We start from the raw sequence: 18121 nt of genomic DNA on the forward strand, positions 1-18121 counted from the left end.
TAGTACTCCAAACACCAAGAAGAGTGGATGGATCTACCACATCCTGCCCACTTCCAAGTGAGGTGGGCAGGATGGAGAGATAATACCAGGAATCCCAGGTCCATACGGAGGGGCAGGGCCAAATTGATGGGATTTCGGTAATTCGGTAAATGGACACAGGGGTGATACCTAATGACGTGAAGTGTCCAGTCCTGCCCCCGGAGTGGTTATCTGCATCTCCTCTCTGGGCTACTCACACAGAGGAAAATGAACAGTTGTTAAGTATGCCTATGAGTGGTGTCCCATGCCGAGATTGCACACTCTGGTTGCACACTCCGGGTCTCATTCAGACCCGCTCGCAAGTGGATCAATGTTGGGCTCTGTGCATGCGCAGCGGCCGCACTGCGCAAGCCCCGGAGTGAGAGAGAAATTCTCTCGCTCCGGGGCTCACAACACAAGGGATGGCTGTCGATGTTGATCGACAGCTCGCCCCAGTTTGTAGGCGTGGCGGGGGGTGGCTTCACAAACGGAGGTGTTCCCAAACGAACGCCTGCCGCTTGTGGGCGGCCCCACTGACATCACCAGTGATGTCAGTAGGAGAGCTTCCGGCTCTATTAGAGCCGGAAGCTCTCTGGGGATTGCGGCAGATGAGACCCTACCACAAGGGTCTCGTCGCAAGCCCCGATGGTCGCGATGGTCTTGACCATCGCGACCATCAACCTGGCCACTCGCTAAAGCTGTGGGTGGTCACCCACAGCTTAGCGAGCAGCCAGGAGGCCGGCTCTTTTTAGAGATGCGGCCGCCCTCATTCAGAGCGAGCGGCTCTGAATGAGGTCCTCTGATTGCACCTTCTGATTGCACACTCTGATCAAATGTCCCTGCGAAGAGAGGTGCATGTTCCTAAACTCTTACATTAGTGTAGATGCAGCTAGCTTGTTAGTTATATAAGAAAATTGTTTGTGATATATGTGAGCTCTGGAGAAACAGTGTTGCTGTAACAGTACCTCACAACTGTCCTGGTTGTAACTATTATGATGCTGTTTATGTAACATGCATTTAATGTGCAACATTATTTAGCTTTACCTTAAAATTTCTAGGAACAGACTCAAGTATTGTAGATTTGTCCTGGAAAATATCCATTTACCAACTGTAAAATCACCCTCTTTTCCTGGATGCATGCAATACTTAACGTTTATTTTTATATCCTGCATTTGTAAGTTGCTATACATTTAAGGGGAGTAATTAAAATGCAAAGAAACTTAGGAGGCAATATAAGTAACTGTGATGTAGGGAGGTGATGTGACATTGGAGCTGTATCTGTACCCTACATTGCTGCTACATTGTGCATTTTATCTCACACCCCAATGCACAGTGTGAGGCTGCCATATGCACAGGAAATGTGTGACTGCACGTCTCCTGTACCTCGCACCTAAACATGCTAGGTAAGATCACAGGATCTGGTAAGTATGTTATAATCAAACTGAGGATAAATCACACAGCGTTCAGTGCAGCTATGTCCAACAAGAGGCCTGTTGATATATTATTACAGTAGGTGTCTCTTGTGTTAATTAAAAGTATTAATTTAACTTAGTCCTGTTCAAGTTCAGAACATGGGACCTCCTGGGTTAGCATAACTAAACTGCTTCAGAACTTCAGTAAACTTGTTCAAAATATAAAATTATTAAATTTAATACTTAGGGCAGAATTTACGAAGCAGCGGCTTCTGTAAGCCGCTGCTTCCCGGCAGGTTGCAGGTACATATTTAAAATGGCACCTTGGAGTCAGTGTAATGCCCAGCGTGCTTTACACTGACTCCGAGTGCAGTTTAAAACATTCACCTGCAACCCGCCGGGAAGCAGCAGCTTACAGAAGCCGCTGCTTCGTAAATTCTACCCTTAGTCTTAGAGGGAAGCCTTGGAGAGAGATCATGTGGAGAAAGATAAAGCACCAACATTTGGGTCTGATTCAGATGGACGGAATTACAGTGCCGTACACAAACGGCTGTAAAATTCCATCTCAGATGCAACAGGAGGTGTCTGTAAGAAACCGACAACTCCTTGCTGCATCTGCTGTCCCAGCACAGGGACCAAGGTCGAAGCCTGGGATCACCATCGCAACCATCGCGACCAATGGTCGATCCTTTGGCCAGGCTGCAATAGTTTAAGCTTACCAGAGCCTGGCCAGGTCCTGGTAGCTGTGAGGCCATGAAATCTGCGTCCACTGATGGGAACTCTGGCCTCGTCCCTCCTGGAAAACAGGAGGGACACGCCCCCATTTCCAGGAACGGTGGACAGCCACGCCTTCACTCCACACAGCATGTCAATCATGCTGCGGTTTGGTGGGTTCTGCGAGCGAGAGTGCAGGACCAGTTCTGCACGTTCGCAGACCCTAAACCAGACATGTCAAACAGGCCCAATTACACATATTATGCGGCCCAACAGTGACAGTGTCACGTGATGACTCTCTGCACTGGCGGGGGGAGACGCCACACCCCACAAGATCTGCACTCCCAGAAAACCACCTTCCGGCAGTAACGCACTGCCGGTGAGAGACGCTACACACCACAAGGCCTGTGTTTCCGCAAGCCTGCCTTCCGGCAGTAATGCGCTGCCGGCTAGAGACGCAACAAGGCCTACCGCCGGGCTCCCAGCTGAATCTCTGTTGCACACTCAGACCTCTGTACAGGCGCCTGTGAAAAAAGCTCAGCCAGACAGGACAAGTACTGCAACTTAGACTGGAGTTACTCATAATATCACACCTGTAAGTACTGCCTGTAAGTATTATTCTCATTAATGAAAGGAAAGAAATCTCCTGCTACAGTAGGTCTAGATTAACAGACTTTCATCTTGGTTCAGTTTTAAAATTATCACATCCAATAAGATTTCTCCTGAAATTGGAAAATTGGTGACAGCAAAAAGATGTCGTTAAAGTTAATGTTTTCTTCTCGATACTTGACATCTCTTTGCTTAAACTTTATTGTTGTTTTTTCTTAATAATAAACCTTTCAAAATTGCGTATCAGACTTTTTTTTTGCGGCCACACACTCTTAGACCTTGAATATTCGTCCTGGTTGGGATTTTCAGTTTGACATGCCTGCCCTAAACCAACTGAGATGTATTTGTGCGCTACTATCGGGTTAACGTACATCTCTGAATCAGGACCTTAGAGAGGTGTCTAAGTTTAGTCAGTTAGTCAGGGAACGAATGTACAGGCATCATACAGTTTACTAATGCATTACATTAGTGAGAGGTAGCAGTTTAAATGTTAAAAAGTGTTACATTAGTAAGAAGTAGCAGTTTAAGTGTTAAATTAGTTTACTTAATGTTCTGAACAACCAACTATGTGTGCGCGCCGCCAAAAATGGGGTGTGGCCACTGAATATGGGGGAGTATCTATACGAGACCTAGTAGTGCCCCTTATGCAATGCCCACTGTAGTAGTGCCCCTTATGCAATGCCCCCTTTATGCAGTTTCCCCAGTAGTAATGCCCTTGATGCAGTGTCCCCAGTAGTAGTGCCCATTATGCCGTGCCCCTTACACATAAAACACAGACGCACACACACACTATACTTACCTGAATCCCTGCTCCTGCGCCCACCGCTGTCCTACTGCTCCTCCCGCTCAGCACTACGTCTCTCTCTTCACCCACTGCGGGAGGCGCAAGAGGGAGCTCAGAAGTGAGCTCCAGCCTCTGGCTGCCACTGTAGGGAAGGAGCTGCTAGCCACCCGCTGGTAACAGAAGCTCAGCAGGCATCCAGCAAATGGAATAGGCAGCGGGGGCGCCTCTCCAGCCCAGCAGCGGCCCTGGGTGCAATAGGCAACAAGAATCTGCCTGACTCTTATAGGATGTTGCTGGCTGCTGTGACCTGAACGGCGGCCGGCGGAGCACCCCCCCGCCGGGTCCGACACATCGTCCAGGGCACGTGCCCCGCTCAACCCCCCGTGGTTAAGCCACTGTTCTGAACTTGAACACTGAACTTAAGGGTCTGATTCAGAGTTGGGAATAGAGAGAGACCCAGCACTTAACTGTGTACCTGGAAAAACCATGTTACAATGCAATGGGTGTAAATACATAAATTTTTTTTGCATGTAGGGTCAAGACTGGCTGCTTTTACATGTAGCCCACATATACTGCACAGCTTTATTATTACTATACAATTTAGATGACAGTTTGGACACCTCCCTCCCAAATCTAAATTTCTCTGCACATTTTAAATCTGCCCCACCTGCAGTGCAGCATGGTTTCACCAAGATGATCAGATGAGAGAGAGATCTCTCTCTATTCCCAACTCTGAATCAAGCCCTAAGAGCATACTTGCCAGCTCTCCCTGATTGTCAGGGAGACTCCCTGAAATAGTAGCAATCTCCATGACTCTTTGGCCCTCATTCAGAGCCGTACGCTCTGAGCAGAGCGCACGCTCTGAATGAGGGCCGGCCTCCATGAAAATGGAGCGTCCTCCTGGACGCTCGTATAGCTGTGGGTCACCACCCACAGGCTATACGAGTGTGCAGTTTGATGGCCGTGATGGTCTTGACCATCGCGACCATCGAAACTGCGAGCCGGAGCCTGCGGTTGAGGTTCTATCAGAGCCAAAATCACTCCCACGCAATCACGCTTCTGACGGGAGGCGTTCCCATGGGAACGCCCCCGTCAGGGAGGCACGCCCCCGGCACGCCTACCAAAGGGGGCGTGCTGTCAATCAACATCGACAGCACGCCCCCTTTGATCAGACACAACGAGCGAAGGACTTTCCTTCGCTCGTCGCGTCTGGCGCATGCGCACGACGGAGCTCCCTCCGTCGTGCGCATGCTCAGTCCAGAACATCGACCCACTTGCGAGCGGACAGCCGCTCGCGAGTGGGTCTGAATCAGGCCCTTTGTCGTGTGTAGTAATTTCCCTGATTGCACCTTACCCCCATTATGAAGCTGTTATATTAAAAAAAAGAGATATATACATTCAAATGGAATAATTAGTATAATTTCCCTGCATTGGTTATAAGGCACAATGGGGGTCATTCAGACCCACTCGCGAGCGGCAGTACGCTCGCAAGTGGGTCGATGTTCCCCACTGCGCATGCGCGATACCCGGCGAGCGACAGGCTTCCCATCGCTCCGGGTCTCGCACCAAAGGGGGCGTGCTGTCGATGTTGATTGACAACACGCCCCCTTTGGTGGGCGTGCCTGCCAGACGGAGGCGTTCCCATGGGAACGCCTACCGTCTGAAGCCGGCCCCACTGACATCACTAGTGATGTCAGTGTGAGTGATTTTGGCTCTGATAGAGGCAAAATCACTCCAGGGCTTGTGGCTGGGAAACCCGACCGCAGGGTTTCCCTCGCAAGTCCGATGGTCGCGATGGTCAAGACCATCGCGACCATCTTCTTGGATGCTCGTATATGCTGTGGGTGGTGACCCACAGCTATACTAGCGTCCAGGAGGATGCTCCATTTTAATGGAGGAGGGCCCTGATTCAGAGCGAGCGCTCTGGTCAGAGCGTCCGGCTCTGAATCAGGCCCTATGATCCCTATGGTTATATGCCATTTTCTGAAGGGGTATCAGTGTGTTGCCATCAACAAATATATCTTATTAACTGCTTTTGGGCTGACTTGAATTTGGATGTAAGGGCCTGATTCAGAGCCGGACGCTATTTGCGGTCGTTCATCCAGAAAATAGGGGTGGCTATTCAAATGAACCGTTCGCTCTTTGCGGTCTGTTCACGCCTCTATGTCTGAAAGAGCGAACAAAACTTGCAGTCGTTTTTTTAAAAAATATGCCCCCTGGCCGCTCGCATCCTACGTCATGTCCGCTATTTATTAGATTAATCGAGTACATCGACCAGCGTATGAACTGCTCGCTATTCTTGTGGTTGGTTTTTGCTACCACAATCTTGCGAGCAGTTCTGGCTATAAAATAACCCAGTGACGAGGTCAATGACGCTGCTGTATTAATTATGCACACCCTTAAAACGCCCGTTTTGACCTTTAAGCACGCCTGCGTTCTGATCTCCACTCCGTTTTCAAGCACCTTCCCGTTACCACCCACATACGCCTCACTCTGTCACTCAAAATAGCAGGCATTCGCTATTTAGCGAACAAACGATTTTCAGCCGCACTGACTGGTTCGCGCCTGCGTATTACGATCCGTACGCATGCGCAGTTGGGCAAACATCGCTCGGAGCGAACGAGCAGCCGCTTACGAGCGGCTCTGAATCAGGCCCTAAGTCAGTTTTATGGCGCTCCTCTCAGATGTAGCAGTACACGCCCACTTACCGTAGCGCTCATAGGTGATACTTTCACAATCTCCCTGAAATGCTTTTTCAAAAGAAGGCATGTATGATTAATGGTGCATACACACGGTCAGATTTTTCTTCAGATCTGAACGATAATGATTTAAAAAATCATTCAATCGTTCATATCTGAAGGAAAATCTGACATATCTGAACGATGAACGATGCGCGTTCCTGATGGTCAGATAACGATATCTGACATCTGATGTGTTTGCTGTCAGACTTGGACGATTCCATTCATTTTAATGCAGTCAAAAATCGTCCATAGTTCAAATCGTTCATATTGTTCATCTAATGGTGGGTACACACTGGGCGATATTACTGAGCGACTGCACGATTAAGATATCGTAATCGTGCAATCGCTCAGTAATCGTGCACTGTTATGTCGGAAATGACCAGCGATGAGCACTCCCGCTGGTCGTTTTCGACATTGTCCATCGCCTGAACATGCAGGCCAACCTGACGACCTCGTCAGGTTGCTGCATGTTGAGGAATGGGGGAGAGAGCCCGGCGCTGAACGATATCGTTAATGATATCGTTCAGCAGCTGTGCTCAATGTCATGAACGACATTGAGCAGAGCCTGCCGGGGACACACTACACGATATCGCTCAGGGAGCATATCGTGTAGTGTGTATGCACCTTTACACATCTGACAAATCTGACCGTGTGTATGCTCCATTAGAGTAATGTGCTTCCCTCTTCGGAATTGGTATGAAATACCGCTGATGCATTCCCGTCAGCGGCAGCCCGACAGGAGCAGAGTGCGACGCAGCGGAAGCCCGACAGTGCTGGAAATCCCGATCGTCAATAGGTAAGTATCCACTAACCTAACCCCCCTTAGGGGTGCATAACCCTAATCCCTCCTCTAAGTGCCTAACCCTAACCACCCCCTTCCCCGCTGCGTAAACCTAAGTCCCCCGTAGGGGGTGCCTAACCCTAACCCTCCCCCTAGCCTAACCCTCCCGGGGGGGTGCCTAACCCTAAGTCCCCCCGGGAGCCCTAAACCTAACCCTCCCCCCGCCGCTGTCCGCTCGCGGCGCCCGGCGTTGGGGAATTGCGGGCGTCTACATCTAGACGCCCGGCATTTCACCCTTGCCGGGATAAGACAGTCGGGAAGCCGGCTGCCGGTATTTAGATAGTCGGCTTCCCGATTGCCTCCCCCCTCTTCAAGGTTAGAGGGCCGTCCAATGCGACCCCCAAAGTGTATGAGATTGCCTATCACTGGCTTAGATGAAATAGCTCAGATGCAAATTATCCCTGAAAACGACGTAATGTATGTTAATGTGCTATCCCTATCTATAACAGGAGTAGGTAACGTGTGGCTCTCCACCTGCTGTGGAACTAGAAATCTCAGCTTGCCTTGACACAAATTGGCTGTTAGGACATGCTTAAACTATGGCAAAGCATGCTGGGATGTATAGTGCCCCAGCAACTGGAGTGCTTGTCATTGCCTATCCCGGTAAATCACTTTAATCTCACGTTTGAGCAGCCTCAGCTAGAAAGCTACATTTGGTTGCTGAGCAACGGGAAACTTCCTACGGAAATTCCGGTCATGTGCAGTAGCCTCGATCGGGAAGGAGTGGGGAGGGGGACGCAGCGCCCCCTGCTGTCAGACGAGCAGAGAACAACTGTGCCAGCAGCCGCCAGCCGGACACAGGGTAGCAGCGATGGAAGCGGAGTCCAGCTCACCAGTGTCTCCCGCCTACATCACCCCTGGGAACAGCGCACTGCTCACCCCACTGCCGCTCTCCCCGGACACCCTGCGGTTTGATGAGGACGATGACCTGGAGGTGTTCAGCAAGGTAGAGGAACGGGAGGGAGACCGGGGGCAAACTTCATGTCACTACAAAAAGTTATCTGAGTTGTGTATACTACGCTGTGCATAGAGCTACATTGTGTTGCTCCCCCCCCAGCAGCCCCTGACAGCACAGCTGTGATCTGCTAAATGCAGGGTCATCCCATTGTGCTGCCTGGGACAAAGGCGTGCTGTAATTACTGTATACTGTCCTGCTAACTGCTGAGCGATCCCATACTTATTATGTGCATTACATTCCCCCATACCCGTGACTGGCCATACCTGTTAATGAGGCAGAGGCTGGAAAGGTGGCACTCTTCCCACAGGTCACCATGGCATGGGGATGTGCATCTGCTTGGCAGTGACTAGTGTTACATAGGTACCATGGTTATAATGGGCAGCAACAAATGTTTGCAGAAGACCTAGAAAAATTTGAGATACATACGTTATGTCGGCTGTTGACATGTACAGTATGTCGACATGTACAGTGTCAACTTGTAACATAATTTTCACTGTTGATATAACATAACATTCTGGTGTTGACATTATGAATGTTTACATAGTGAATGTTGACTTATGGTTACTGAAAAATGTAATCTGTAATAATTACATGTTTACTGCTTTCTGTACCTACTGTACATGGACATGGATAAGTGATCAGTGTAGCATTGATTTAGCAGTCTATGCTCATTGCTGCTTTCGTGTGTACTATAGGTTCTGGGATAAGCTATAAATGCCCCCCAAAATATGTATTTATTTATAGCCATAGAGAAACTTCCTGCTGTAGAGGGATTTTTATTATTGTTCATTTATATAATGCCAGTGTTAAATTGTCTGATGCATTGTGCAGAGTGCTGAATATGCAGGGTGTGTTTCGGAGTAAATTAGATATTGTATACTGAGTCATAAGAATTTCAATATGAGAATAGTTATCAGTAGACAATAATAATCAGATGTTTAGAATATGCTTGAGTTACCCTGTGGACTAACTACTTCCTCCAAGACAGTTGGATGCCTTGTAGAACTTGATATCTCAGTAGTATGTTTTGTATACACATAAATGATCATTACTGATTTTCCTCAAAATATTATTTGTATAATTGCTATGCTATAATATTAGGGCAGTACAGGAGCAGGGCAACTTTGTATCCTGTGTTGGCCTGGCTCCGAATACGTAACGTTAGTTACACTGAGGGTGCATGAACATGTGACGTTACACTGAGGGTGCACGAACACGTGACGTTATGACGTTACACTGAGGGTGCATGAGCACGTGACGTTATGACGTTACACTGAGGGTGCATGAGCACGTGACGTTATGTTGTTACACTGAGGGTGAATGAGCACGTGACGTTATGTTGTTACACTGAGGGTGCATGAGCACGTGACGTTATGTTGTTACACTGAGGGTGCATGAGCACGTGACGTTATGTTGTTACACTGAGGGTGCGAGAACTCGTGACATTATAATGTTACACTGAGGGTGCGAGAACTCGTGACATTATAATGTTACACTGAGGGTGCGAGAACTCGTGACATTATAATGTTACACTGAGGGTGCGAGAACTCGTGACATTATAATGTTACACTGAGGGTGCGAGAACTCGTGACATTATAATGTTACACTGAGGGTGCGAGAACTCGTGACATTATAATGTTACACTGAGGGTGCGAGAACTCGTGACATTATAATGTTACACTGAGGGTGCGAGAACTCGTGACATTATAATGTTACACTGAGGGTGCGAGAACTCGTGACATTATAATGTTACACTGAGGGTGCGAGAACTCGTGACATTATAATGTTACACTGAGGGTGCGAGAACTCGTGACATTATAATGTTACACTGAGGGTGCGAGAACTCGTGACATTATAATGTTACACTGAGGGTGCGAGAACTCGTGACATTATAATGTTACACTGAGGGTGCGAGAACTCGTGACATTATAATGTTACACTGAGGGTGCGAGAACTCGTGACATTATAATGTTACACTGAGGGTGCGAGAACTCGTGACATTATAATGTTACACTGAGGGTGCGAGAACTCGTGACATTATAATGTTACACTGAGGGTGCGAGAACTCGTGACATTATAATGTTACACTGAGGGTGCGAGAACTCGTGACATTATAATGTTACACTGAGGGTGCGAGAACTCGTGACATTATAATGTTACACTGAGGGTGCGAGAACTCGTGACATTATAATGTTACACTGAGGGTGCGAGAACTCGTGACATTATAATGTTACACTGAGGGTGCGAGAACTCGTGACATTATAATGTTACACTGAGGGTGCGAGAACTCGTGACATTATAATGTTAACCTGAGGGTGCGAGAACTCGTGACATTATAATGTTACACTGAGGGTGCGAGAACTCGTGACATTATAATGTTACACTGAGGGTGCGAGAACTCGTGACATTATAATGTTACACTGAGGGTGCGAGAACTCGTGACATTATAATGTTACACTGAGGGTGCGAGAACTCGTGACATTATAATGTTACACTGAGGGTGCGAGAACTCGTGACATTATAATGTTACACTGAGGGTGCGAGAACTCGTGACATTATAATGTTACACTGAGGGTGCGAGAACTCGTGACATTATAATGTTACACTGAGGGTGCGAGAACTCGTGACGTTATGATGTTACACTGAGGGTGCGAGAACACGTGGCGTTATGATGTTACACTGAGGGTGCATGAACACATGACGTTATGATGTTACACTGAGGGTGCGATAACACGTGACATAATGATAAACAAGAATTGGAATATATGAATCTGCGCTTCACAATTGGCAGCTACTGATGTCAAAGGGTAATCCCTATAAATACCCCAAACAAGACATATAAAACACAATATAGTCACCAGAGCGCACAAAAATAGGACATAAAGTGAAGATCCAATCTAGTAAGTAGTACCCCTAAAATAATAGTGTACACCGTAGCAGAATATTCAATAGATAATCAACAGTGAAAGTTCTTGCAGTTGATCGCCGTGGTCACAATGAGCTGGATTAGTTTTTATATATATCCAAGATGTATTTTTCACAAAGGTCTTCTCACTCCCTTTTCACACTCGTGAATATGAAAAAGAGGAGAAAAGAGGACCTTCCTAGTGTATTACCATTTATTAAAGTAAAACATTCAACTTCAGGATGAAAATATATCCAGCTTGTCACTCATTGGGGATCAGACGGAAGTGCTGTGAGTGCACCAGGATATTCTTGTGGGTGAAATCCCCACCCCATCAGCAGTGCTAAGAACTTTACTGTGGGATCCACGAAGTGGAGCTTCTTCAGAGACACTACAGGTCGTTTTGGATTTCCTGTTCCTATTCTTAGGAAGGACTCCTATAGCGTTTTTGGTGTATTCTGTCTACACCCCCACTTTCTGGTACGCCTTCACTTTTATTATATTTTGGTGGATATATTTTCATCCTGAAGTTGAATGTTTTACTTTAATAAATGGTAATACACTAGGAAGGTCCTCTTTTCTCCTCTTTTTCATATGCACGAGTGTGACATGGGAGTGAGAAGACCTTTGTGAAAAATACATCTTGGATATATATAAAAACTAATCCAGCTCATTGTGACCACGGCGATCAACTGCAAGAACTTTCACTGTTGATTATCTATTGAATATTCTGCTACGGTGTACACTATTATTTTAGGGGTACTACTAACTAGATTGGATCTTCACTTTATGTCCTTCTATTTTTGTGCGCTCTGGTGACTATATTGTGTTTTACGTGACATTATGATGTTACACTGAGGGTTCATGAACACGTGACGTTATGACGTTACACTGAGGGTGCACAAACTCGTGACGTTACACTGAGGATCCACGAACACGTGATGTTATGACGTTACACTGAGGGTGCGCAAACACGTGGCGTTACACTGAGGGTGCGCGAACACGTGGCGTTACACTGAGGGTGCGCGAACACGTGGCGTTACACTGAGGGTGCGCGAACACGTGGCGTTACACTGAGGGTGCGCGAACACGTGGCGTTACACTGAGGGTGCGCGAACACGTGGCGTTACACTGAGGGTGCGCGAACACGTGGCGTTACACTGAGGGTGCGCGAACACGTGGCGTTACACTGAGGGTGCGCGAACATGTGACGTTATGACTTTACACTGAGGGTGCAGGGCCGCCGACTCCAGGAAGTACAGCACTGCTGCGACTGTCCTTAGGACGCTCCGGGTAGCTATACAGGCTGCAGGTGGGCAGCTCTGCAGCAGCAGTGCAGGGTGCTGTTCCTGACACCCTACAAGCCAAATGCAGGTGCTGTGGGGCAGCAACGTGCTGAGCCAGGGCCCTGCACCCTGGGCAACAGCACCATTCGCACACCCCTAGTTACGGCCAGGGCTGTGCTAGAGCATGCTGATTATATGTAACTTCATTACACCGATTATACAAATATGATTTTTAGGCAAAATAGACAGTAACTGTATTAGAAAATAAAATGTTCATACAACGTAGGATTCATTTTTTTGCCAGAAGCCAATTGACCTATCAGTGTTTTTGGTGTGTGAGAGAAAACCCACACAAACATGGAGAGAACATACAAACTCTAAGCAGATAGTGCCTTAGTCAGGAATTGAAATGAAGACCTTGGGGTTGTGAGGCAGTATGAGCTATCCATGGATATTAACGGTAGCTGGGTGATTTCTATTTAAGAGACTTGGGTAGGTTTGTGCGTTTGGATTTAGGCCCTCATTCAGAGCCGTACGCTCTGAGCAGAGCGCACGCTCTGAATGAGGGCCACCTCCATAAAAATGGAGCGTCCTCCTGGACGCTCGTATAGCTGTGGGTCACCACCCACAGCCTATACGAGCGTGCAGTTTGATGGCCGCGATGGTCGTGACCATCGCGACCATCGAAACTGCGAGCCGGAGCCTGCGGTTGAGGTTTTCAACCGCAAGGCCCGGAGTGATTTTGGCTCTATCAGAGCCAAAATCACTCCCACTGACATCACTAGTGATGTCAGTGGGCCGGCTTCTGACTGGAGGCGTTCCCTTGGGAACGCCCCCGTCAGGGAGGCACGCCCCCGGCACGCCCACCAAAGGGGGCGTGCTGTCAATCAACATCGACAGCACGCCCCCTTTGTTCAGACACAACGAGCGAAGGACTTTCCTTCGCTCGTCGCGTCTGGCGCATGCGCACGACGGAGCTCCCTCCGTCATGCGCATGCTCAGTGCAGACCATCGACCCACTTGCGAGCGGACAGCCGCTTGCGAGTGGGTCTGAATCAGGGCCTTAGTGTACAGCAGGGAAAAATGATCTTAAATATTAAATACTAAAAAAAACCTATTAAAAAAAAAGCCTTGAATATCTCAATGTATGGATTTGTGTGTACAGTACCTCCATTTGTTTGTGTATGTGCAAATATTTGTGTATAGATAAGGAATTATTGCAAATACCAGTAATAATTTAGGAGTTTCATTACCTATTAACAAGCACTTGGCTTGTGGTCTTTGTGGTTAATGATCTCCGGTGTAATTCTAATACCTTAATAATTTACACAAAAGTGTGCATTTTCCCATATATCATTTCTTGTTGCTAAAATTGCCAGATATGTACATTGATACAAGAGCCTAAACCTTTAGTGCCTTAGAACAAGGGTGTGGGGTTTTTTTTGCTTCACTTTTACACTCGGGTAAAATTGTCTCATACAGTTATACACTATGTAGACAAAAGTGATTGGACACCCCCTTCGCAAGCGAAATGGTGTGCTCTTGCAGCAGACACGAAGGTATAAAACGAGAATTATAGAGCTGTTCTCGATAAAGCTGGGTACACACGCAGGGATCGCAAAATGCGCGTTTTTACGCGCTACAGGCTATCGGGGGACCCAACTTTAAAAACCGAGTGGGTTCTGCGGGATGCGCTGTTTGCATTGCTGCAGCAGCCAATTGCAACCGCTGGCGTTTTCTCAACCAATAGCCGGCGTCGTCGTCTCATCATCTAGTCATCGCCCCGCCAGTCCTCACTCAATCTCCAGGCAGCTCAGACCAGCCAGACACCAGCCAGCCCACCACCCTGTCCTGGGACAGACAGGCTCTGCCCAGAAGCAGCAGCAGCACCTCCAGCACCCCAGCCAATCACTTGCTATCTGTTTCCCCAGCCAATCACTGCATTTGACTCTTCAGCCAATTGCAGCTGGCAGTGTCTTCCTTCCTCTCCTCTCAGACCACCAGCAATGCACGTCGATCTGCTGAGTGCTCTTCCTCCAGCCCTGGTTAGTCTCCAGCGGTGCCTCTGCATCCTCTTCAGAGTGTACTGACCCCGGGCGCCGATGCTATCACCATGTACCTATGCGCAGAGACTGGCCCGACTCACCCAGTGCAGTGCAACCACCCTTCTCCTCCTAAAGGGATATTATGGCAAACCTAGTTATACGTTACATGGGCATTCTTTATTTCATATGTGACGTCACTATTGAGACCACTTATCCTGATTTGCTTTAGTTTCCCTACTGTAAAATGCATTGTAAATTGGGGAAGATGCTGGATTCCTGATCTTACTCTCTTCCTTTTATAATATTTTGTGCACAGTTGTTGAAATGAACTATGTGGGAGATGTATCAACCTTTCTAAAGAGAACAAGAGAAGTTGTCCATGCAACCAATAATCTTCTATCATGTATCTGTACATTCTATAAAATCATAGAAGCTGGTTACTATTGGCAACTTTCCCACTTTATAAACTTTTGTACATCTCCCCCTATTTATGCTAAACTAAAAAAAAACAAAAAACAATTATTTAATATTGCTTTGTGGTTTCCATGGAAAACCATTCAGTCTAAGGATATGGCTATGGTTGCACCCTTCCCCTTTTACTTTATACCGTTACCCCACTAAGTGGCAATTGCAGAGCTAATTGGTAGTAATAGTTGCAAATTATGGTCTCGATTCAATTCAACACGAATTGAATAGCGCCGGGAGGAAGATCCCAGAGCTATTCAGTTCAGCGCGCTGCTAAGGATTTCTGCTCTCATCCCTCCTGGGGTGCGAGCAGAAATCCGACAAAACTCCAGGCACGATGCTGATTTCTGCCCTTAGCGCCACGGAAACAGGAGCGCATCGGGCAGTTTAGTTGGAGAATGCCGGTTCTCGCGATTAAACACCATGTTTTAGGCACAAGGGGCGCGAGAATCTGCATTCTCCCGACAATACAGCTCACTGAATTGAATAGTTTCGGGAGCTCCTGCCTGGCATTATTCAATTTGTGTTGAATTGAATCGAGCCCTATTTTAAAAAACATTCTGGTCACTTCTTGTGTAGCAAGTTAAGGTTTAACAACACTTCAACCACATACACACTACTGTTCCATTAGGGTTTTTGAACACTAGTAATAGAGCATGTCAAAAGCTTTGACAGTAACTGTGTTTTTCCTAGCCTCTGGAGCTTATTGCAGGCTTACCTAATATGTTTACCCGCTTTAATAGAACAAGATGCATTCCAAATCCACAACGCAATTGCAGTAGTTCTGGGTCAATCCAGATAATGTGGTCCAGCACAGGTTGCTTGACCATGTAAAAACAAAACAAAAACATAATATAAATAAATAATAAAAAAAAAAAATATATATATATATATATATATATTTTTTTTTGTCAGTTAGCAACCCTATATGCCAATCACAACAACGCCCTAGAGTAAAAGCATTTTTTTCATGGCACCCCTAGGCCAAAAGTTTCTTATTGAGAAATGCAGTGACAAAATTGTGCTTACCTGCCATCTTTGGGGTCAGTTATGTGGTGGAGGGCATGGTTGCGCTTGTAATTGTCAACATATTTTATGATTGGCGACCACAAACAGTGGGTTTTGCCAGTCCCATTGGTCATAAATAATGTGGTTTTGTACTGGACCACCAACTTGTGGCACTCTTGCAGTTGCCATGCTACACCTACAGAACCTGGTTTGGGAACCACTGCTATATGCCAATTGTTCAAAGCCACAATTTATTTTCTATTACTTGCTTCCTTTTAGAAATGGCAGCCATCTTTAAATCATGGTGGACAGTGATTTTCATGTTCGCAGACATTTATGCAAATATCTCAGGGCTGGGAGGTGGTAGAGTCTCGGAACAAAAACAAATGTTCTCAGCAAAGTTTTTAGGCTATAGGATGTGTGTACCCAGCATCAGAACAAAGCGATGTTATGATAAAGCACACGCACTGTACACACTGCACAATTTGGTGTACGATGGCACGATATATCCCTACATGCAGCATGGCGTCGTTCGTTGCATCGTCCCACTTGCAGTGCAGAAAAGCAGATGGGACGATGCGATGAACGACAGATCAAGCATACACGCTGAGCTATATCTTTCCGTTCCGCAACGGAATGATATATTGTTTGATGGATTGTACCCAGCTTTAGAAAAAGTTTTATCAAAATTGTACCTGTTGTAGGACTAAATATCGCTGGTTGGCAAAATAGGAAAAAAATATTTTCGCTTTAATCCAAAGTCTAAATGTTACTAAGCTACTGTGAAAATTGAAAGTTTGAGAATGAACCCAACATGAAATGTAAGTAGTCAAAAGCTTCCCTTAGGCCCTCTAGCTGTTAAGTAAATGAATTTTGGTAAAGTTTTTAGAATTGTAGATTAGTTTGTAGATTTCTGCTCGCACCCTCCTGAGGTGGTGAGCACAAATCCCTGAAAAGTCTGGTTTTTGGGCACTCAAACTGCTTTATGATCCCGATAACGAGGACTTTGCATGGTTTTTGCTGCTTTACGTGTCTAAACCCAGTGCTTTTGGGCGCAACATGCGCGAAAAGGCATGGGCCCCCAAAACAATTGAATATCGCCCCCCCATCTCCAGTCATTTTAGATGGGAGATCGGGCGCAAACAAACAATTGAATTCCCTCCCATTCACATCTGTATATAGCTCTGTTACTCCCCATCTCTGACTAATCTCCCAGCACTGACCCTTTTAGTTTTATAGTTGTTTTTTTTCTTCTTTTCTAGTTTTATTTATTTATTATACATTACTTGATCCTATATTTATAAGATAAAAACTGTGTATAAAATGTACATACTCGGGGCCGTATTCAATTAGCTACGAAAAGTGCTGTCTGGCGGAAAGCGGAATGAATTTGCCTTATTTGCCGCAATGTTTTCTCCATGCGCGTCCCCACTTTTCGCCCTATTTAATTGTAAAACACGTGGATAGGCGAGTGTTGTCTAAAGCAAAACTAGCGAAAAGGACCTTTTTTGGGGGAAAACAGTCTGTACCCCATAAAAAGCTTCAGTGACCCTGGGAATCAATATAGAATAGCACTAGTAGCCCTAACAAAGGTATTTAGTGTTTTTTTTTTGGGGGGGGGGGGGGTAAAGGGCTGTTATATGCATTTTTGCATATGTGTGGAAAAATGATAGCAAGCGATGTTTTTCTGAAAAATAAGTACCGAGGTTAAATTTGGGGTACCTGAAAATGGGTACTAGTATATTCTGATGTCTCTAAAATGAAGATTTAAAAATTCTCAAAAATACACCTGCTGCAGCCTCCTGCAATCCCAAAAACACCTGTCCCAACCATATAGTCCGCCCAAAGTACCAGGCCCCCATTTTTTTTCCAGTTTCCAACACTATTTTAATTTTCACCCCAAAAATTACATGCTTTTTTGGGGGGGGGTGAATTAAGTATATATATTTTTTTTTTTTTGCCCTATTAGGGGAGGTGTCCAAAGGGTTCTGAGCCAATTCCCCACATATGTACCCCAAAATATGGATTTTGCACTTCTCTTCTCCTGCCTTTTGCTGGAGAAACTTTTCCGCCTGTTTTTGCCTATGAAGTGTGCAGATACTTTGAAAAAACAAGCGAAAAGTGCAAATCGCAGAAAACTTGAATTGAATACGACTCTAAATGTTTAAAAAAATATTTAGAAACTAGTACTGTAGATAACTGATTTGCAAACTGTTGTTAATAATTTTACTGCTGGCTGAAAAGTAATCCTATATTAAAGGTTCATTTTAATAAAAAGTGAAAATTCATTGGGCACGATTCTATTCAACGCGAAGTGAATAGCGCCGGGAATGAG

At 46.2% G+C, this 18121-nt stretch overlaps 1 protein-coding gene across 1 annotated transcript in view; it reads left to right on the plus strand.

Annotated features, from left to right (window-relative positions):
• The first annotated feature begins 7817 nt into the window (after positions 1-7817).
• SNX7 (sorting nexin 7) overlaps positions 7818-18121 on the plus strand; it is a 139616-nt gene continuing 129312 nt past the window's right edge. The window contains exon 1 of the mRNA XM_088443946.1: positions 7818-8065. Coding sequence (XP_088300072.1) covers positions 7931-8065 — 135 coding nt within the window. The 5' untranslated portion in view covers positions 7818-7930. The remainder of the gene's footprint in view (positions 8066-18121) is intronic.

The sequence above is a fragment of the Taudactylus pleione genome, unplaced genomic scaffold (assembly GCF_031769625.1).
Source record: "Taudactylus pleione unplaced genomic scaffold, aTauple2 ptg000341l, whole genome shotgun sequence".
NCBI lineage: Eukaryota > Metazoa > Chordata > Amphibia > Anura > Myobatrachidae > Taudactylus > Taudactylus pleione.